The 16,135-nt window shown below is 43.7% G+C and overlaps 1 protein-coding gene across 1 annotated transcript; it reads left to right on the top strand.

Annotated features, from left to right (window-relative positions):
* Positions 1-8,854: 8,854 nt before the first annotated feature.
* ankrd49 (ankyrin repeat domain 49) lies at positions 8,855-15,498 on the top strand (the record flags this gene model as incomplete). Its single annotated transcript, XM_083635932.1, has 2 exons — positions 8,855-9,070; positions 15,037-15,498. The coding sequence occupies 2 exons, from the start codon at positions 8,855-8,857 to the stop codon at positions 15,496-15,498; spliced, it is 678 nt and encodes a 225-aa protein (XP_083492058.1).
* Between the last annotated feature and the right edge of the window lie 637 nt (positions 15,499-16,135).

Raw genomic sequence — 16,135 nt, 5'->3', positions numbered from 1 at the left:
ATTCATTCATTCATTCATTCATTCATTCATTCATTCATTCATTCATTCATTCATTCATTCATAATATTACTGTAATAGATCTCCTTTTAATAACTAATGTAATCTTTTTTTCCACTTCCATTCACTCAGCCTTCCCTGAAACTGCTTGGAGCCCCCCTGGAGAGGCCCGCCTCCCACTTCGAAAACCTCTGGCCTAAAAGTAACGGCGCGTTTCCATCTATTCGTAATTGTGAGTCATAGTTATAATTGCAAAGCAAAACTAAAAGATAAAACAGGCATGGGAGGAAAAGGACATGACTTCTTATTAAATTGCTGGTAAAGTATGACATTTTGAGTTAATCGTGTGTTATTACTGCAGTGGTTCGTCTTCAGTGATGCAGTAAATTGCGAAATGGTGATATAATGGTTTGAATCCCACCCGTGGTCCTTTGCCACATGTCATCTCCTCTGTCTCCCCACCTTTCCTCTCTATCTGTCCTATCCAATAAAGGCAAAATGCCCCAAAAAAAAAAAAAAAAAAAGGGAGTATCAACATTATGCACAATGTTCGTTTCATTGTTTGCACAATGAATGGACACGTGCAGTACTCCTCCACATACAAGCTTTCTTTCCTGCATCTTGATGGATGTTGCATTCATTTTGCCAGTACCAGCTCTACTGTAGGCACACATGATTTTGACATAAACCTCAATCCAGAAATCCAAAAATAAAGGGACTCCTCAGTCTGCATGACTTCAAAAAAGCTCACGAGCTTGAACATGTCTTTCTCATCGTTGCTATTTGGATAATATGAACATATCTTCGGCGCTCTACAAACTCCGTTTTGATTCATTATATAGCCTTATTGAGTTGTTTTGTTTCGGCATCACGATTTGAAAATGACAATTTTGTTTTAAAATGCAACAGTATGGCTACTTACAACAGCGACTTTTTGCATTACAACTTTTACACTTTTGCGATTTAAAAAAACACACGACACGATTTCAGACGGACAAGCCCGTCTTTATCGTCACACGAACACTTCAACACATGCATGCGGCCACAACACACACTCATGCTGACGGTGGCCGGTGAAATATGTCCTCTGCATTTGACCCATCCAGGCTTGTCCTTTCCTCCAGGGGGCAGGCCAGGAGCAGTGGTCGCTTTTTTTTCTTTCCAGCACCCGGGGACCAACTTCAGATGTTGTCGTCACTGGTCGGATGACGATCTTCTGCATGTGTTTAGTGGGGGGTTATGTACGGAGGAACCCCCTGGGGGGTACGGGGAGAACATGCAAAGTCCACACAGAAAGGCCCTTTCGACGAGATAGCCCACCTGGGCAGTAGGCACTGAAGATATGGGGGGGCACAACTCCAGCGCCCACAGCGTCCCAGGCGAGAATCGAACTCAGGACCTTCTAGCTGTGAGGCGACAGCGCTACCGACTGCGCCACCGTACCCCAGATTGATTGCCAAAGCAATCATTAAAAAAAGAAAAGAAAAAAGAGAGATTTTCCCAGTGTGTAGGATTATATACATTCAATGGTAGGAATGGATCCAAGGATCCTAATACAGGCAAGACAGGTTTTGCTTTCAGTAGCCGACTTTCCAAGTTTCTGTTCAAAGAAGAATGATGGCAATTGAAACAGCATTAGCCTACAGAGAATAGAAGAATTACAAATTAAAAATCTTATTCTTTGTACAGATTTGAGTTCTGTATTAATGCCATTGCAGTCATTTATCTCTATCTAAAAGAGGAGGAGGACAGCACTCCAAGTGGAAAACTTGTATTGCCACACAGTCACGGACGTTTCAGGCATGCAGCCCTTCAGCGTGTGCAATGGCAATCAGTCATTTATCTCAAACACTACTCAGGAATTAGTTAATGAAATATTTGAAAGGCTGTACAGATTTAAAAAATAGTATTTTTTGTGTACCAAGGACTATAACGGAAATAAGTCTATTGTCTATTGACTAAGTCTTCATTGTGTTTTATCATTGATGCTGTTTCTGAGGTGAATGTCCTTTCATGTTTTCTTTTCAATGTCTAATAAATCAAATCAAATATTTGGATCAAGTTTGTGTGGTCCAGCTCACAGAGGGTGAAGGGATAAAGGGAAATGAAAGGGTGGCTACATTAGCTAAAATGAACGGAACCTCGAGGAGGTCATGGACATTACACTCAGTAAATCGGAAGCAATCAAGGAATAATCAAAAGAAACATCACTAAAGAGTGGCAGCACAGTTGGCATACAGCAAACACAGGAGGACATTTCTATGTAGGCTAGTGCAGGCTGTGTAAGGCCAGAAGGTGGGTATGTAGTGAGTCAGCTAAAAGGAGCAGAAAGACGAGAACTTCTCCCTAGACTGCTGAGGGTATAATAAACTGTATTTCATTAGTCTTTCCTTATATCCATCGCTGGAAGCTTGATGACGTTGACGGTGGGTGTGACTGCGTGAGACTAGTATTTCATAAACACGCGAGCATTATCAAATATAATAATCAGTGGAGCATCTAATTAGTGGCAGGGCCGCTTATTGTATTTGCCAATATTATTATTATTATTATTATTATTATTATTATTATCCCTGGAAGTTGGACTTCCCATGCATGAAAATAATTATTATAGTATTATGATTATGATTATGAATATGATTATGATTATTATTGTAGAGGTTTGGTGGGACCCGGCTGTTTGAAAGGCAGCCGGGGGGGGGGGGGGGGGGTCGGTTCCCACCTTCGGCTCTCTCACACTTGCTGGAGCGGTTTGATCCGGGCCGAACCCATGCACAGTAGGGAGGCTTGCTCCGCCTGTGGTGATCAAGTCTTCCCTCTCAAGGGTCTGTGGGCCCAGCAGACCTGTCTGCTCTATGTTTGGGTCTGAGCCTGGCTAAGGTCTTGAAGCTCACGTTGATACAGGCACACTATCAGGTGTGTCATGGAGGTCCCTTCTCACACTAACCCGCTGACTAACTGGATGTTGACCAGCGCCTGCTAAAATGTCTTGGGCTGAAGCCCGTCGGCTCCACACATGGTTTGAGGTCTCCGAAGCCTCGAACATCTGGAAGCCGAATGAACTTGGACTGGACCTACTTATAGCTGTCCCAGTCCGGGTAAGTGATATCACTGGCGATGTCATAACTCATCTCATTCCCAACTGATGATGTCACACATCCCATTGTGATGTCATCGGAGATGGTGGCATCCTCATAGAGAGCCGCAGGGATGACGTATTTTTGTAGGCTGAATGCGGAAGTCCCGAACTTCCTGGTTCAACACTGTTTCTGTCTATGGGATTTTTGAATAAGTTTTTGGCGCAAAGCTTCAAATAAGGTCTCTGGGCAACGCAAGTTTAATCAAACGCGAACCAAGGTTCAGCGGGATAATCTTCACACATGAGGACCACTTTCATGAGTTTTGAAGCGTAAATGCGAGCCCTAGAGGTAAAAAGCTCGTGCTAAGCTAATCCAGAACTACACACTGTCGCATAGGCTTCCACGTCACGTCAGCACTCAACCTGGACTTTTGTTGATGCACACATAGATATATATAAAGGCTAGATAGCTTACCCGCGCTGCCGGCCAATGGAGAGCGACGTCGTCGCATGGCAGCCATCTTGCTACAGGGAGCTACTAGGAGTTATGAGCATCTGTTGTTGGGTTAGTATGGCAACATCATATGATCATAACTCCTAGGGAAATTGATGAAACTGCATGAAACTTTGTGCCTGAATCCCTCTCATGGCATAGATGCTTCGGTTTAATTTTGGTGTAATTTGGAGCCCATCAAAAAAATAGTGTTTTTAGTGTTTTTTTTTTTTTTTGGTCTATCTCGGGAACGGAATATGCTTGTAATAAACCAAACCGTTTGTAAATCCGTCAAGATTTCAGCGAGTTATGAGTATTTTTGTCTGTGCAGGTCACCAGCTACCATAGAACGTACCAGAAAGGCACTGTAGCAAGATGGCGGCCGTTCAACGACGCTGGTGACTCCGCCTTAAGCCATCTAGCCTATGGATGCACACACTGATTACCCCGGACTGAACGGGGCTGAACCAGGTGAGGGAAAGAGAATTTCCGTGTTCGTCCTTTGAGTGATGACGTTATTGACGTATATATCCCCATCGACTCAACAGTGTAGTCCCATTTAGCCGTTTGCTAGCTAGCCGCCCTTTTAACGGCACATAAAAGCTTCAAAACTCATAAAAGTGGTCTTCATGTGTGAAGATGATGTTACTACCATCTGGTTCGCGTTTGATTAAGCCAGCGTTGCCCAGAGAGATTATTAGAAGCATCGCGCCAAAAACCCATTCAAAACTCCCATAGGCGAAAACTGTGTTGAACCAGGGCTGTTAGCATCGATGATTTCCGGACTCGTTACTGCGGCTCTCTATTGTGATGGCATCAGTGATGATGTCATATTCGACCATGACATCATCGGCAAGGACATCAACATCTGTCATGATGGGCAGGGCGGCATTGTGATGTCATCGGTCTCGATAGACCCGGGAAATGGTCCCAAGGAGCTGGGTGGACTCAGAAGGCCCAGAATCTGTTCCGGGAGCTGGCCGGCACCTGGTGTTGATTCGAAGCCTCCGAAACACTACTCCCACATTTTTTCTTCAAACGACACCAAACTTCAGCATCTGCATCGTTAGACTGTCCTACACAGAAAATTCAAACTGATTTTTGTTTGATGCCAAATTTACCCCACAGTGCTAGCCTGGGTAAACCCAGCCTCCACATGACCTCTATGTGCTATCAGTCACGAAACTTATGCTACAGGCATAGCATTTTACTGTCAATGGTACTGTAAACAACTACTGCTCATGGGACGGCATTAGCTCGGGAGGTAGAGCAGGTCGGCCAATGACTCAAGGGTTGGCGGTTCGAATCCTGCTCCCTCCCAGCTGTTGTCGTTGTGTCCTTGGGCAAGACACTTAACCCTCATTGCCTTGTATGAATGGGTATGAATGTCTATGAATGTTGGTGGTGGTCGGAGGGGCCGTAGGCGCGAAATGGCTGCCACGCTTCCGTCAGTCTTCCCCAGGGCAGCTGTGGCTACATCACCCGTAGCTTACCACCACTGGTACGAATGGTGTGAATGAATAATGATTTCTGTGAAGCGCTTTGGGTGTCTAGAAAAGCGCTATATAAATCCAATCATTATTATTTATTATTATTATTACTGCAAATTCTCGCTAAATAAAGCTAGAAACTTCACGATGTCATCAGTGTTGTGACATCACTGATGATGTCATCAGTGCCCAGAGATGGGGACTTGGACTGGAGACTTGGACGCGAGTCGCACTTAAGTCACACACCCAGTGACTTGAGACTTGACTTGAGACTTGTCCTCAAAGACTTGAGACTTGACTTGGACTTTAGATTTGGGACTTGTGAACAATCTTTTTTAATATTTTATATTAATGTTTTTTTGTGTGTATTAACATTAAGGAAAGGTCTACTAATAATAATGTCAACTAATCAATGCTGATGCTGTATGTTAGTGCGGATAATACAGTAGCCTATGCTTTGAATCCCTGCTATGCAGTGTTCTAAGCAGACTGGATGGCATGCAGCAGATGACAGAACGCTCATCCATAGGAGACTTTACACTTGACTCATGTGACCAAAGACTTGAGACTTGACTTGGACTATAGCTCAAAGACTTGAGACTTGACTTGGACTATAGCTCAAAGACTTGAGACTTGACTTGGACTTGCAAAAATGATGTGAGCATCTCTGTCAGCGCCCGACCACGACCCATTGCTGCTGCTGCTGCTGAATAATAATAATAGTGTGGGGGGCTCACACTCCAACACAGTAGGTGGCGGTAATGCGTTGACGTTGGTTACCACCCGCCACAAACAACAGAAAGACGAAGGAGGAAGAAGAACCCGGAACAGAACAACACATCCCATTCGCCTTATGGTCTTTGCGAGTTTGTTTGTGAATCCGAAGGTAGGTGAATGTCGGTTGTCATTTATTGCTTTGTTCTTCGCAACGATGGAAGAGAACCAGTTTGTTTGGACATGACATAAGATATGTTTCTGTCAACGTTGCCTACAGTAGTATGTGGCTACAGCAGTTGTTGGAAGGGGGGTAAACCGACGTAAACTGTATAATTTCCACATCATAGTATTCAAACTGATGCAAGTTACACGAGTGACAGCTTTATTGCCATACCCAATTGCTACAATTCCATGACTGTGTAAGCTGAGCGCCACAGTGTGCAGAAATATGAAAAACATCTTTTCACTGCTGTGTCTTTCAGACCCAGGAGCTCTTAACTCATTGAGTGCCAGCCACTTTTGGAGAACGGACGCTCCCAGTGCCAGAGTTTCAGAGCATTTTCAGTGATTTCTCGAGGCCCACAGAATATTGTGTGATATTACTATGTAAACACCGAACACGCACAAAGAACGAGGAGACTCTCTTCTATCATCTGCAAAAAAAAGTTTATTGATCCCATTTTCCGTTCTTTAGTTATGAGCCGGAGAAGATAGCTTGATTTAGCCAAAAACAGCAATTTTTTTCTAGAAGCTGAGATATTGAGCCTTTTGTGAAATTAAACATTTCAAGCACATCATTGACTCTGAAGCTAATATTTTCTGATATAATGACACCTCAAAAATAATTTCCTTCAATAAAAGAGTGAAAACAAAGGAATTTTGTTTGGCCAAATAATATGTTTTAGCTGCAACCAGCAGTGCTGGCCCCTGCGTGCGCAGACCCTACACCTTCTTGCTGGTCTTGATTTACTGCTGGTGGGCATCAGATAGCCTATTCTAGCTTGTTTGCTCTCTATGCATCGAGCCTGCTGCCTGGGTGTGTGTGTACTGTCAATGGTTGTATGCTGTTAGTGCCCTGCGTGCCCCACCCCCCTCCTCCTCCTCCTCCGTGCCGTGGTGGGAGGAGTGTCTCTGCTGCGGTTTGCTCTGAGTTTGATCTGCACTGAAAAGTCCGCTGCCTGCATCCCCCCGCTTTTTTACAGCGTGTCCCCGGCTCCCAGCTGAGAATAATGTAACTTTTCAGAAAGACGCTGGTGTCGCCGTGTCGGCAACTAAATCATATGGATGGACTATCGCAGCAGACACGGATGGGGCTCAATTGTGGCAGCAGATGACTGCTGTTTGTTCACAGGCACAGCTAACGTTATGCTTCAAGCATATCGATGCGATTTCCGTTTCCTCATGACTTCTTCTCTCTTTTCTCCTGGCCTTTGTCTAATCGGGAGGGCACTGTCGCCACCTAAGGGTTCTGTAAAATAGCTTAGACACATTCAATAGCTCCCATATTGTAAGAGGCGATGTAAGAGGCTTAGATCGACATCCCCCCGTCAAAAAACGCAATTGACGACAATCGTCGTCTTTGGCACTCTACGTCAGTATTTGAATTGACGACAGCTGTCGTCATTGGCACTCAATGAGTTAAACTCTACAGTAAGTACTGTAGCTGATGTCACGTCACACATGGCTGTAAAGACTCCTGTGGTTCTAATGAGTCCAATTTCATCTTTTATATTTTGTATCACTTTTCTGTACTTTTGAACTTTTGAACTGGAAAACTTTTACCTTTACCATATTATTATTACTTTGAATTGCCACAATCAGTGCAGGAAATGTGCTATACAAAAGCTGCCTTGCCTTGCCTACTGTGATGAAGAATGCTGCTTACAATGCTAAGTATGGTCATATTCAAGCCACAAGCCATGTGGAGCACTGAGCACTACACAACAGGTGTTCTACCGATTCATTTGTAATGAAGGGTTGCAGGCTTGAAAACAGCAAGTCTAAAGGTGCACCCTGGATGGATAATGATTTAAAGTGCTTAATGACACAGAGACCAAAATAAAAATATGTCCATGACGTCGGGTTCAGTTAGTGAGAGAAAAGCATACTGTAGACTGCAGAATCAAGTCACCAAATTGAATAGGGTGAAAAAGAGAGAATTCTATCCGCAAAGAATAAAATGAGTCCTATTATAAGATGGTAAAAAGCTGTGTGTTGAATGATATTATGGGTAGAAGACCTTTTTACTCATGACCCTACTGTTCTCTTTGATCACATTTAATGTGGTTCTGATATTCATTCATACAGGACTCGAACAGCCACTACTACTTGACTACTTTCGTTACCGTGCCCTAGAACTAATGCAATGAAAAATACTATTATATAGATAGAGCCTTTTCCTTATGGAACACTTCCTCCGGATCTTCGAAACATTCCTGGGAAGATAGAATTTAAGTCACGTTTTAGTCTGCACCTCTTTTACCATTACTATTCGATTATCTAAACTCCTACCATGGAGCAGCAAGCTAGCATAACATGGTTGGTGGTACTGCTACCTATTCTTCTGGATGTCTAGCTTCTGCCGCTAATACCAGTCCGAAGCGCAGTTCTAGCTTAAAGATTGAGCGTGTGAGAGCTGGTCAAGACCAGCAGACCTCTGCCATCCTCTTCCCACAGGGGCCCCCTGGTGGCTACGGGGCTCTAAGCAGCTGCTTAGTTTGCTTATAGGGAGGGCCGGCTCCACACACACACACACACACACACACACACACACACACACACACACACACACACACACACACACACACACACACACACACACACACACACACACACACACACACACACACACACACACACACACACACACACAATGATAAATAAATGATCTGGCTGCACCAACATGCATAGACATTTGTCTCTACCATATTTTCTACTTCTCTTGTGATATTGTGAGAATTTGTGACAATACCCTGGTAGGAACTAGGAAGCAGGCAATCCGCCGAGTTGGTCAACACGAGTGTGCTATGTGCAGTTTACTGACTGTGTTGCTCCCTCTGTGACAGAAATAGAGGACTGATGGAGTTTCCTGAAGATTTTAACCAGCTTGAGCTTCTGAATACACACGGAGACCTGATCCCCCGTGGGGCAAGTAGCCTGTGGACGGGCGATGTAGAGGGCGACGAGGGGGAAGAGGAGGAGTTGGAGCGCAGTGAGGAGTGGTATCTCCAGACGGAGGAAGCGCTCAAAGACGCCCCGGAGGAGCTCGTTCTGTGGGCAGCGGAAAACAATCGAGTGAGTGATGAGCTAAACACAGCGGCTAAACACCCGGCCTAAGGATACACTTCTTACACTAAACACAGCGGCTAAACACCCGGCCTAAGGATACACTTCTTACACTAAACACAGCGGCTAAACACCCGGCCTAAGGATACACTTCTTACACTAAACACAGCGGCTAAACACCCGGCCTAAGGATACACTTCTTACACTAAACACAGCGGCTAAACACCCGGCCTAAGGATACACTTCTTACACTAAACACAGCGGCTAAACACCCGGCCTAAGGATACACTTCTTACACTAAACACAGCGGCTAAACACCCGGCCTAAGGATACACTTCTTACACTAAACACAGCGGCTAAACACCCGGCCTAAGGATACACTTCTTACACTAAACACAGCGGCTAAACACCCGGCCTAAGGATACACTTCTTACACTAAACACAGCGGCTAAACACCCGGCCTAAGGATACACTTCTTACACTAAACACAGCGGCTAAACACCCGGCCTAAGGATACACTTCTTACACTAAACACCCGGCCTAAGGATACACTTTTACACTATTCCTGTTTTTTGCCGCAAAGCTCGTCAAAGCTGTCAAACTGTTGGTCGGTCAGTCCGTTGTTCCCAAAAATGAAATGCGGGCTGCAGCTTTTCACAAATTGTGTGCTTGTTGGTAGAAAAAGTGCTGCTTTTTGTGCTAATAATAATTTGACAAAGCAGCTTGTGCAATGTTTTCTTTTCTTCTCTATTACAGCCAGCCGCCACTATCAGCAAATAGTACTTATGTCCAACTCTCACTGACTAGAAACTCCCACACAAGAACCCGTTTCCTTCCATCAGTCTAACAACTCTACTACCATCTTTTCTACTGGTACTTTCTCCATTTTCATTCAGCTTGTTTTTGTCGTAACCTTTCAGCCGCCTACTACTTACCACTTCTTCGTTGTGATTAGTTGGCTCACAAAAACATCAGGTGAACAGCTGCTTTTTAAAAAGGCGAACTGTCCTCATCTTAATACAGCACAAATTAGTGATTGCGAAGGCAGCCTCAATAATTACAGCAATTAAGCCTCTTAGTTTTTAGTGCCTTGGCAAGTTTTTGTCGAGCAGCTGAAATAAACAAGTTACTCAGAAATTATTCCAATGAATATTTGGCCACGAAAGGTCAAACACCATACATAAGTGGGGGAAACACACACACACACACACACACACACACACACACACACACACCCTCGTTAAGGTTTTGCTTGCACCTGTGTTAGTTCCTGCCTTTTAGACACAACATGGGTGAATTGAGTGGGAAATGAAAAGGGCTAATTGTTTCGTTTTGCTTAATCAGATTCACTCTGCTTGATTGCCATCTTAAATACTCAGCTACTGATTAGCAGAGAATCAAACAGGTTCACATTCCCCCGATACATAAATACACTTCAAAATGTCAACAATAATAGGCAATAGCAAGTATCATTCTACCGTACAAGATAACATGATACAATTAATATCAGAGTAGCCTACAAAATACATAGTCTGGCTATTTTATCTATATAGTATTCGATCAGCGTCATCACGATCGCTGCGGCCATGTTGTTGACATAGCTGTCAACTAGTGACAGCCCAGGTACAGTAATAGCAGTGCTAATACGAAGCTAGCCACGGTTAGCATTATCTCTATTGTCTATTAAAATTTCTGATGTGTTAGGATCTATTACAAAATAGTGATGATTGTTGTGGCAATAACCTATATTAAAGAGCCCCTAAAGGCATGTTTTAAGATGTATTTAAAATGCTCTCCTTTGACTAATAAGTTGTGTCCGATGGTTTTCCCCCACAAAAAAAGGAGACAAAACTCTTTAGTATCATAAGTGTTAGAGTGTGCCTCTAGCCTACCGCATCTATCATTTTCCATCTTCGTTAGAGAGCCAGTTAGTTTTCATAGGCTCTCTATACATAGATGTCACAATACAGTCCTTTTTATTCTTACACCTTTTATAACAAACCCTTGGCATAGAGGCAAGAATAATGTTGCAGCTGAGCTGACCCACTCTGAACTCGCTGTGAAATGAAAAGCAGGAAGTGTTCAGCCACAACAAAGCCTGGCACAAGCCTAAGTTCAAATATGACCCAGATACAAGGATTCAAAACCCCAATGAGCGACTGCTATCTCCCACGTCTGAGATCAGAGCTTGCCCATCAGGAGAGAAGAAGTAATGGAAAAGCATTGAGTTTCGTGAGGCAGGAAAACGAATTGTGACATTAGCTCCATTCTATTCTTTTGTCGTAATCACAAATGTGATGGCTTTTGGGAAATCACAATTTCACAAACTCCCCCATCCAAATGATATTTGCACTTTGTAATGACATTTTGCTTTCTAGCCAGCCAACCATCACTAGGAGGATTTACCTTTCAGAATCACAATCCCTTTCAGAAATGAATGTTATTTTGCAGTCATACTTTGTTGCCATTGATTGAACCGAACGTTTATTTGGGTATTCTTCCTCTAGTCTAGGTTGTCTCTTCTTGTGTTAATATATCAAAATAAGGCAGTTTGCATATCAAAATCTTAACGTGGGGGGAAAAATTTGCAGACTAATTATGCTTTTGTTATAAGGCGCTGTTCGTGGGATGTGTAACTATGATCTGTTTGGTTTATGTATTTTCTATTTTAATTCTGTAAATATTCCTTACTGCACTGTAACCAGGCCAACCAAGCTATGTCACTGTCTCCTCACAGAAAGTCTGGCCATCCAGTTGACATGCCCTAAAACGTTAGGGCCTAAAGCAAGTTCAAAGACAAAAGTAGCCGACTGTGTCTGTCTATTATTGACTTAGCAATGTTCTGTCTCTAGCTATCGCTGCAGCTTCTATTATATAGTGCACATACATCCTTTATTGCAACCGTAGCCTTTTTCACAAAGCATGTAGAATCAAGCAAACTCCTACGAAAGGGCTTAAAAACAAGGGCATGCAGTCAGTGCTTTTAAACCACATACATGTTGACCCTGTTAGAGCAGTTAAGACAGCCTTTGCATAACGCACATTAGGATAGCTCTCACTTGCAGCAGATGGCCATCATTCAGTCATCAGTTAGTTGTAAATACATGGATAAATTAGGCAGAAGAAACGATGGGGCGGCTAATGAGTGTGACTTTCCATTTCCTAAGGCATTGTTTCCCAAACTGTGGTCCGCGAGGCTCCGCCTGGTCGTCCGCCGGAGATTTTAATAAAATCAAAAAAATAAATAATAATAATAAAAATAATAAAAATAAAAAAAAAAATAAAATAAAAAAAAAAAAAACTAACCAACCTTGTACCACTAACCTAAACTTGTACCACTGTTCCTTCAGAAGCTGTAGTTGTCATAGACTGTGCTCCATAGTTGATTGTTCTATTGCAGACAAAAAAAAAAAAAAATGTGTTATTGTAAGTCGCTTTGGATAAAAGCGTCTGCCAAATGACGTAATGTAATGTAATGTAATGTAAAAAGAAAAAAATTACAGACAGTTTTACAGCAGTTTTTACATGCACATGAACCCTGAGGAGTAACTGCATTGATTGTCGGAAATATCGCGATAATTGGGAAATATCACAATTTTGAACATTTACTTTCAGAGGCTGCAGCAGGCTCAGTTTTAAAGCCAGAGTGAAGTTTCTGGTATCATATGAAACTTAAGACTTAAGGAATCGACTTCTACCAACCACGTCATGCTATGCTAGTTTGTCAGGAAGGAAGGTAGCTAAATAACACTCTTAATTTAGGCAAAATTTTTGCAAGGGAATTTTTCTTCCAAAGGGGTCCTCTTTTTCACAGCCTGGTTGGTGTGTGTGTGTGTGTGTGTGTGTGTGTGTGTGTGTGTGTGTGTGTGTGTGTGTGTGTGTGTGTGTGTGTGTGTGTGTGTGTGTGTGTGTGTGTGTGTGTGTGTGTGCGTGCGCGTGCGTGTATGTCTGTGTATGTCTGTGTGTGTGTGTGTGTGTGTGTGTGTCCGTTTTGAACCAGCTAGTAGCCTTATATTGTTACCGTATTTAGCCTTTCTGCTGCTATTGCATGGTTAAATTTTAGGGGGGGAGGGGTTGGTATACACCACACATGGGCAAAATACGGCCCGCGGGCCGCGATGGCGTTGCAAATATATATATAAATATATATATATATATTTTTTTTTTTTTTTTTTTTTTACACACACAGTGCACCTGAACGCAACATGCCAGATACCCGCTGAATAAGTGTCCAAATGTTCATGTCATATTCTGGCCAATACTCCACTTCTGTTATAGCATTTCAGTCTGGAATATGGAATATCTTTCAATAATCTTTATGACTAAAAGGCTACATTGAAGTAGAAATTTAAATGGTAACTCAAATAACTCATTGGTATTGGATTTATTTAGCTTCAAGACTGCATTTTTGTTCGTGTGACCCTCAACACAGGCTTTGATCATCCCGGGACACTTACTGAATCTGATACTTATGCTTAAATTAACCCACTCATATTCAGATTTATTTCAAGAAAAACATTTCAGCTAGTGGAAATTCTAATTGGCTGGTAACTTTAAAATCTAGCAGCCATATTGGCAGGTGGTCAAAAAAGTTAATTTCAAGCCCTGAGAGCAGGTGGTGACATAGGAGTGAGTGAGAAAAGGATCAAATATTGGTGGTTAAGACTGAATAATGACATCACAACTGTTAATTGTGTGTAGACATGAATGATGGTGGTCGGAGGTAGCCTAGGTAAACCCAGCCACCACGTGACCTGCTCTCTCAGTTCCCAGTCACTATCAGTCACATAGTGACTGAGAACAGGTCTGAGAGCAGGTCACGTGGGGGATGGGCTTACCCAGGCTAGGTCGGAGGGGCCGTTGAGCGCCGATGTGTGGCTGCCACGCTTTCGAACCACCGGTACGAATGGTGTGAACGAATAATGATTCTGTGAAGCGCTTTGAGCACTTGGAAAGGCGCTATATAAATCCAATCATTATTATTATTATTATTATTATTATTAATTTAAAATGAGTTATTCCTCTAAACCTGGCTTCAAATGCACCAAGTTTTTCACGCTGGCGCCGTTCGGCCCTCAGCAAAACCTGGTAGCGAGGACATTTTTTGTGGCCCTCTCTATCATCAAAGTTACTCATCCATGGGTTACAGCATGATTTTCATATTTGTTCGGCCCCCGGCAACAATCTGGGTTTCTCATGTGGCCCCCCATGAAAAATAATTGCCCACCCCTGGTATACACAGTGGAAGTGGTCCCTGGGAAATTTGGTTTGGTACGTCGTGTCTGTCCTAAGGCTATAAATTGCAGAGTTGAGAAAGAGTGAACACTATTTGATGCAGCCTGAAGCCTTGAAATGACACTGCTCTCTGAAATCTGCCCGAGTCCAGTTCAGTAGCAATTCATCTTATACACAATTGCTGCCCAGTATCTTCTATCGTGACCATGTGAACCAATCAAAACCACATGATTGAGTCTGAACTCGCCCTTGAACTGTTGTCAGTGCATAATGGGCAACCAAGCAGCTACAGTATGCTTGCTTGTGTGCAACTTACTTGTGTGTGTGTGTGTGTGTGTGTGTGTGTGTGTGTGTGTGTGTGTGTGTGTGTGTGTGTGAGGATGTGTTTTCGGTCCAATTTGGCTCCGCCTCCAGCGCTCGACAAGTAAACAAGTCTTTTCTAACAAGTGTTGCAGTCGTTGGATTTCTGTCATTTGCAATTGCAAATAAAACAGCACAGTTGAGAAGTGTTCACAGGTTCTCTTTTTAATTGTCTGTGAGCTTCTGCTAGATTTCATTAGGAAGACATCTGTGTTGTAACCGTAATTAACCTTGATTCATGTCTTCAAACGATGCCGTGTTGGGTCCTTGAATTTGGGGAATTGGGCCTTGAAAGTCCTTGAATTTGTTGATGTTGAAGGAGGTGTGTGAACCCTGCATTAATAACAAACCCCCCAACCTTCTTATCCTGTGTCTTTCAGCTGTCAGCGGTCCACAGGTTGCTGGCTACGGACCCCTCGCTGGCACATTGCCGCGATGAGGACGGCTACACCCCGTTGCACCGCGCGGCGTACGGCGGCCATGTTGCCGTGGCCTCTGCATTGCTTGCCGCCGGGTCTAAGGTCAACCCCCGCACCATCGACGGCTGGACGCCTCTCCACAGCGCCTCCCGCTGGGGCCGCGTTGGCGTGGCAGCCTTTCTGCTGCAGCGCGGGGCCGAGCTCAACGGCCAGACCAACGGCGGGCTCACAGCGCTCCACCTGGCTGCTGCCCACACAGACTCCGCCCACATGCTGGAGCTCTTCCTCTCTCAGCGCCACCTGCAGGCCGGGCTCCGCAGCAGCAGCGGGGAAACGGCCAGCCAGGTGGCCAGACGTAGCGGCCCACATCACTTCCTGTTTGAGATGGTGGAAGACTGTGCCAGTGTGCTGCCCGCCTGCTGAAGCACACACACGTTGCACAGACAGACTCTCGCATGCACACAGACTTTCTGTCTTCTTCAGTGTGCCACAATTTCATCCCCACACTGAACAGAGCAGCAGTTTTCCTCTTTATTGTTAGATGAGGACGGAAATATTGATATACCAGACTGTTCTAGCTGTTCTATTATTTGCCACTTAGTCATTATATCCACATGATGATTATTGATCCAAAATCCCATTGTGTAAATATTTTGTGAAAGCACCAATAGTCGTCGCTACAAAGTTGTTACAATATCGATATCGAGGTATTTGGTCAAAAATATTGGGATATTTGATTTTGTATTTGATCGCCCAGCCCTACATCTCACATGTGGCTTTGACTTACAACTCAACATTTAACCTACTTGTAGAAAATACACATATAAGACATATGCCTACCCCACACTACAGGATAATTTGCAAGATTATGGCCAAGATTCCCCCCTCCCGATTTTCTCGGGGGTGCTCCCGATTTGACGCGCGTCGGGCAGATAATCTTCCCAAATTATCCTGTAGTGTGTGGGGTTCAAAGATTCACAATCGGGAAGACTCCCTCTTCCCGATTGTGAATCGGGCATATCTAACATGTTAGATATTTACAACCCGACAGGCGATTGCA

Source organism: Poromitra crassiceps (assembly GCF_964638095.1).
Source record: "Poromitra crassiceps genome assembly, chromosome: 4".
Lineage (NCBI taxonomy): Eukaryota > Metazoa > Chordata > Actinopteri > Beryciformes > Melamphaidae > Poromitra > Poromitra crassiceps.
The sequence above is the reverse complement of the archived record's forward strand: the minus strand, read 5'-3'. Positions and strand labels throughout refer to the sequence as shown.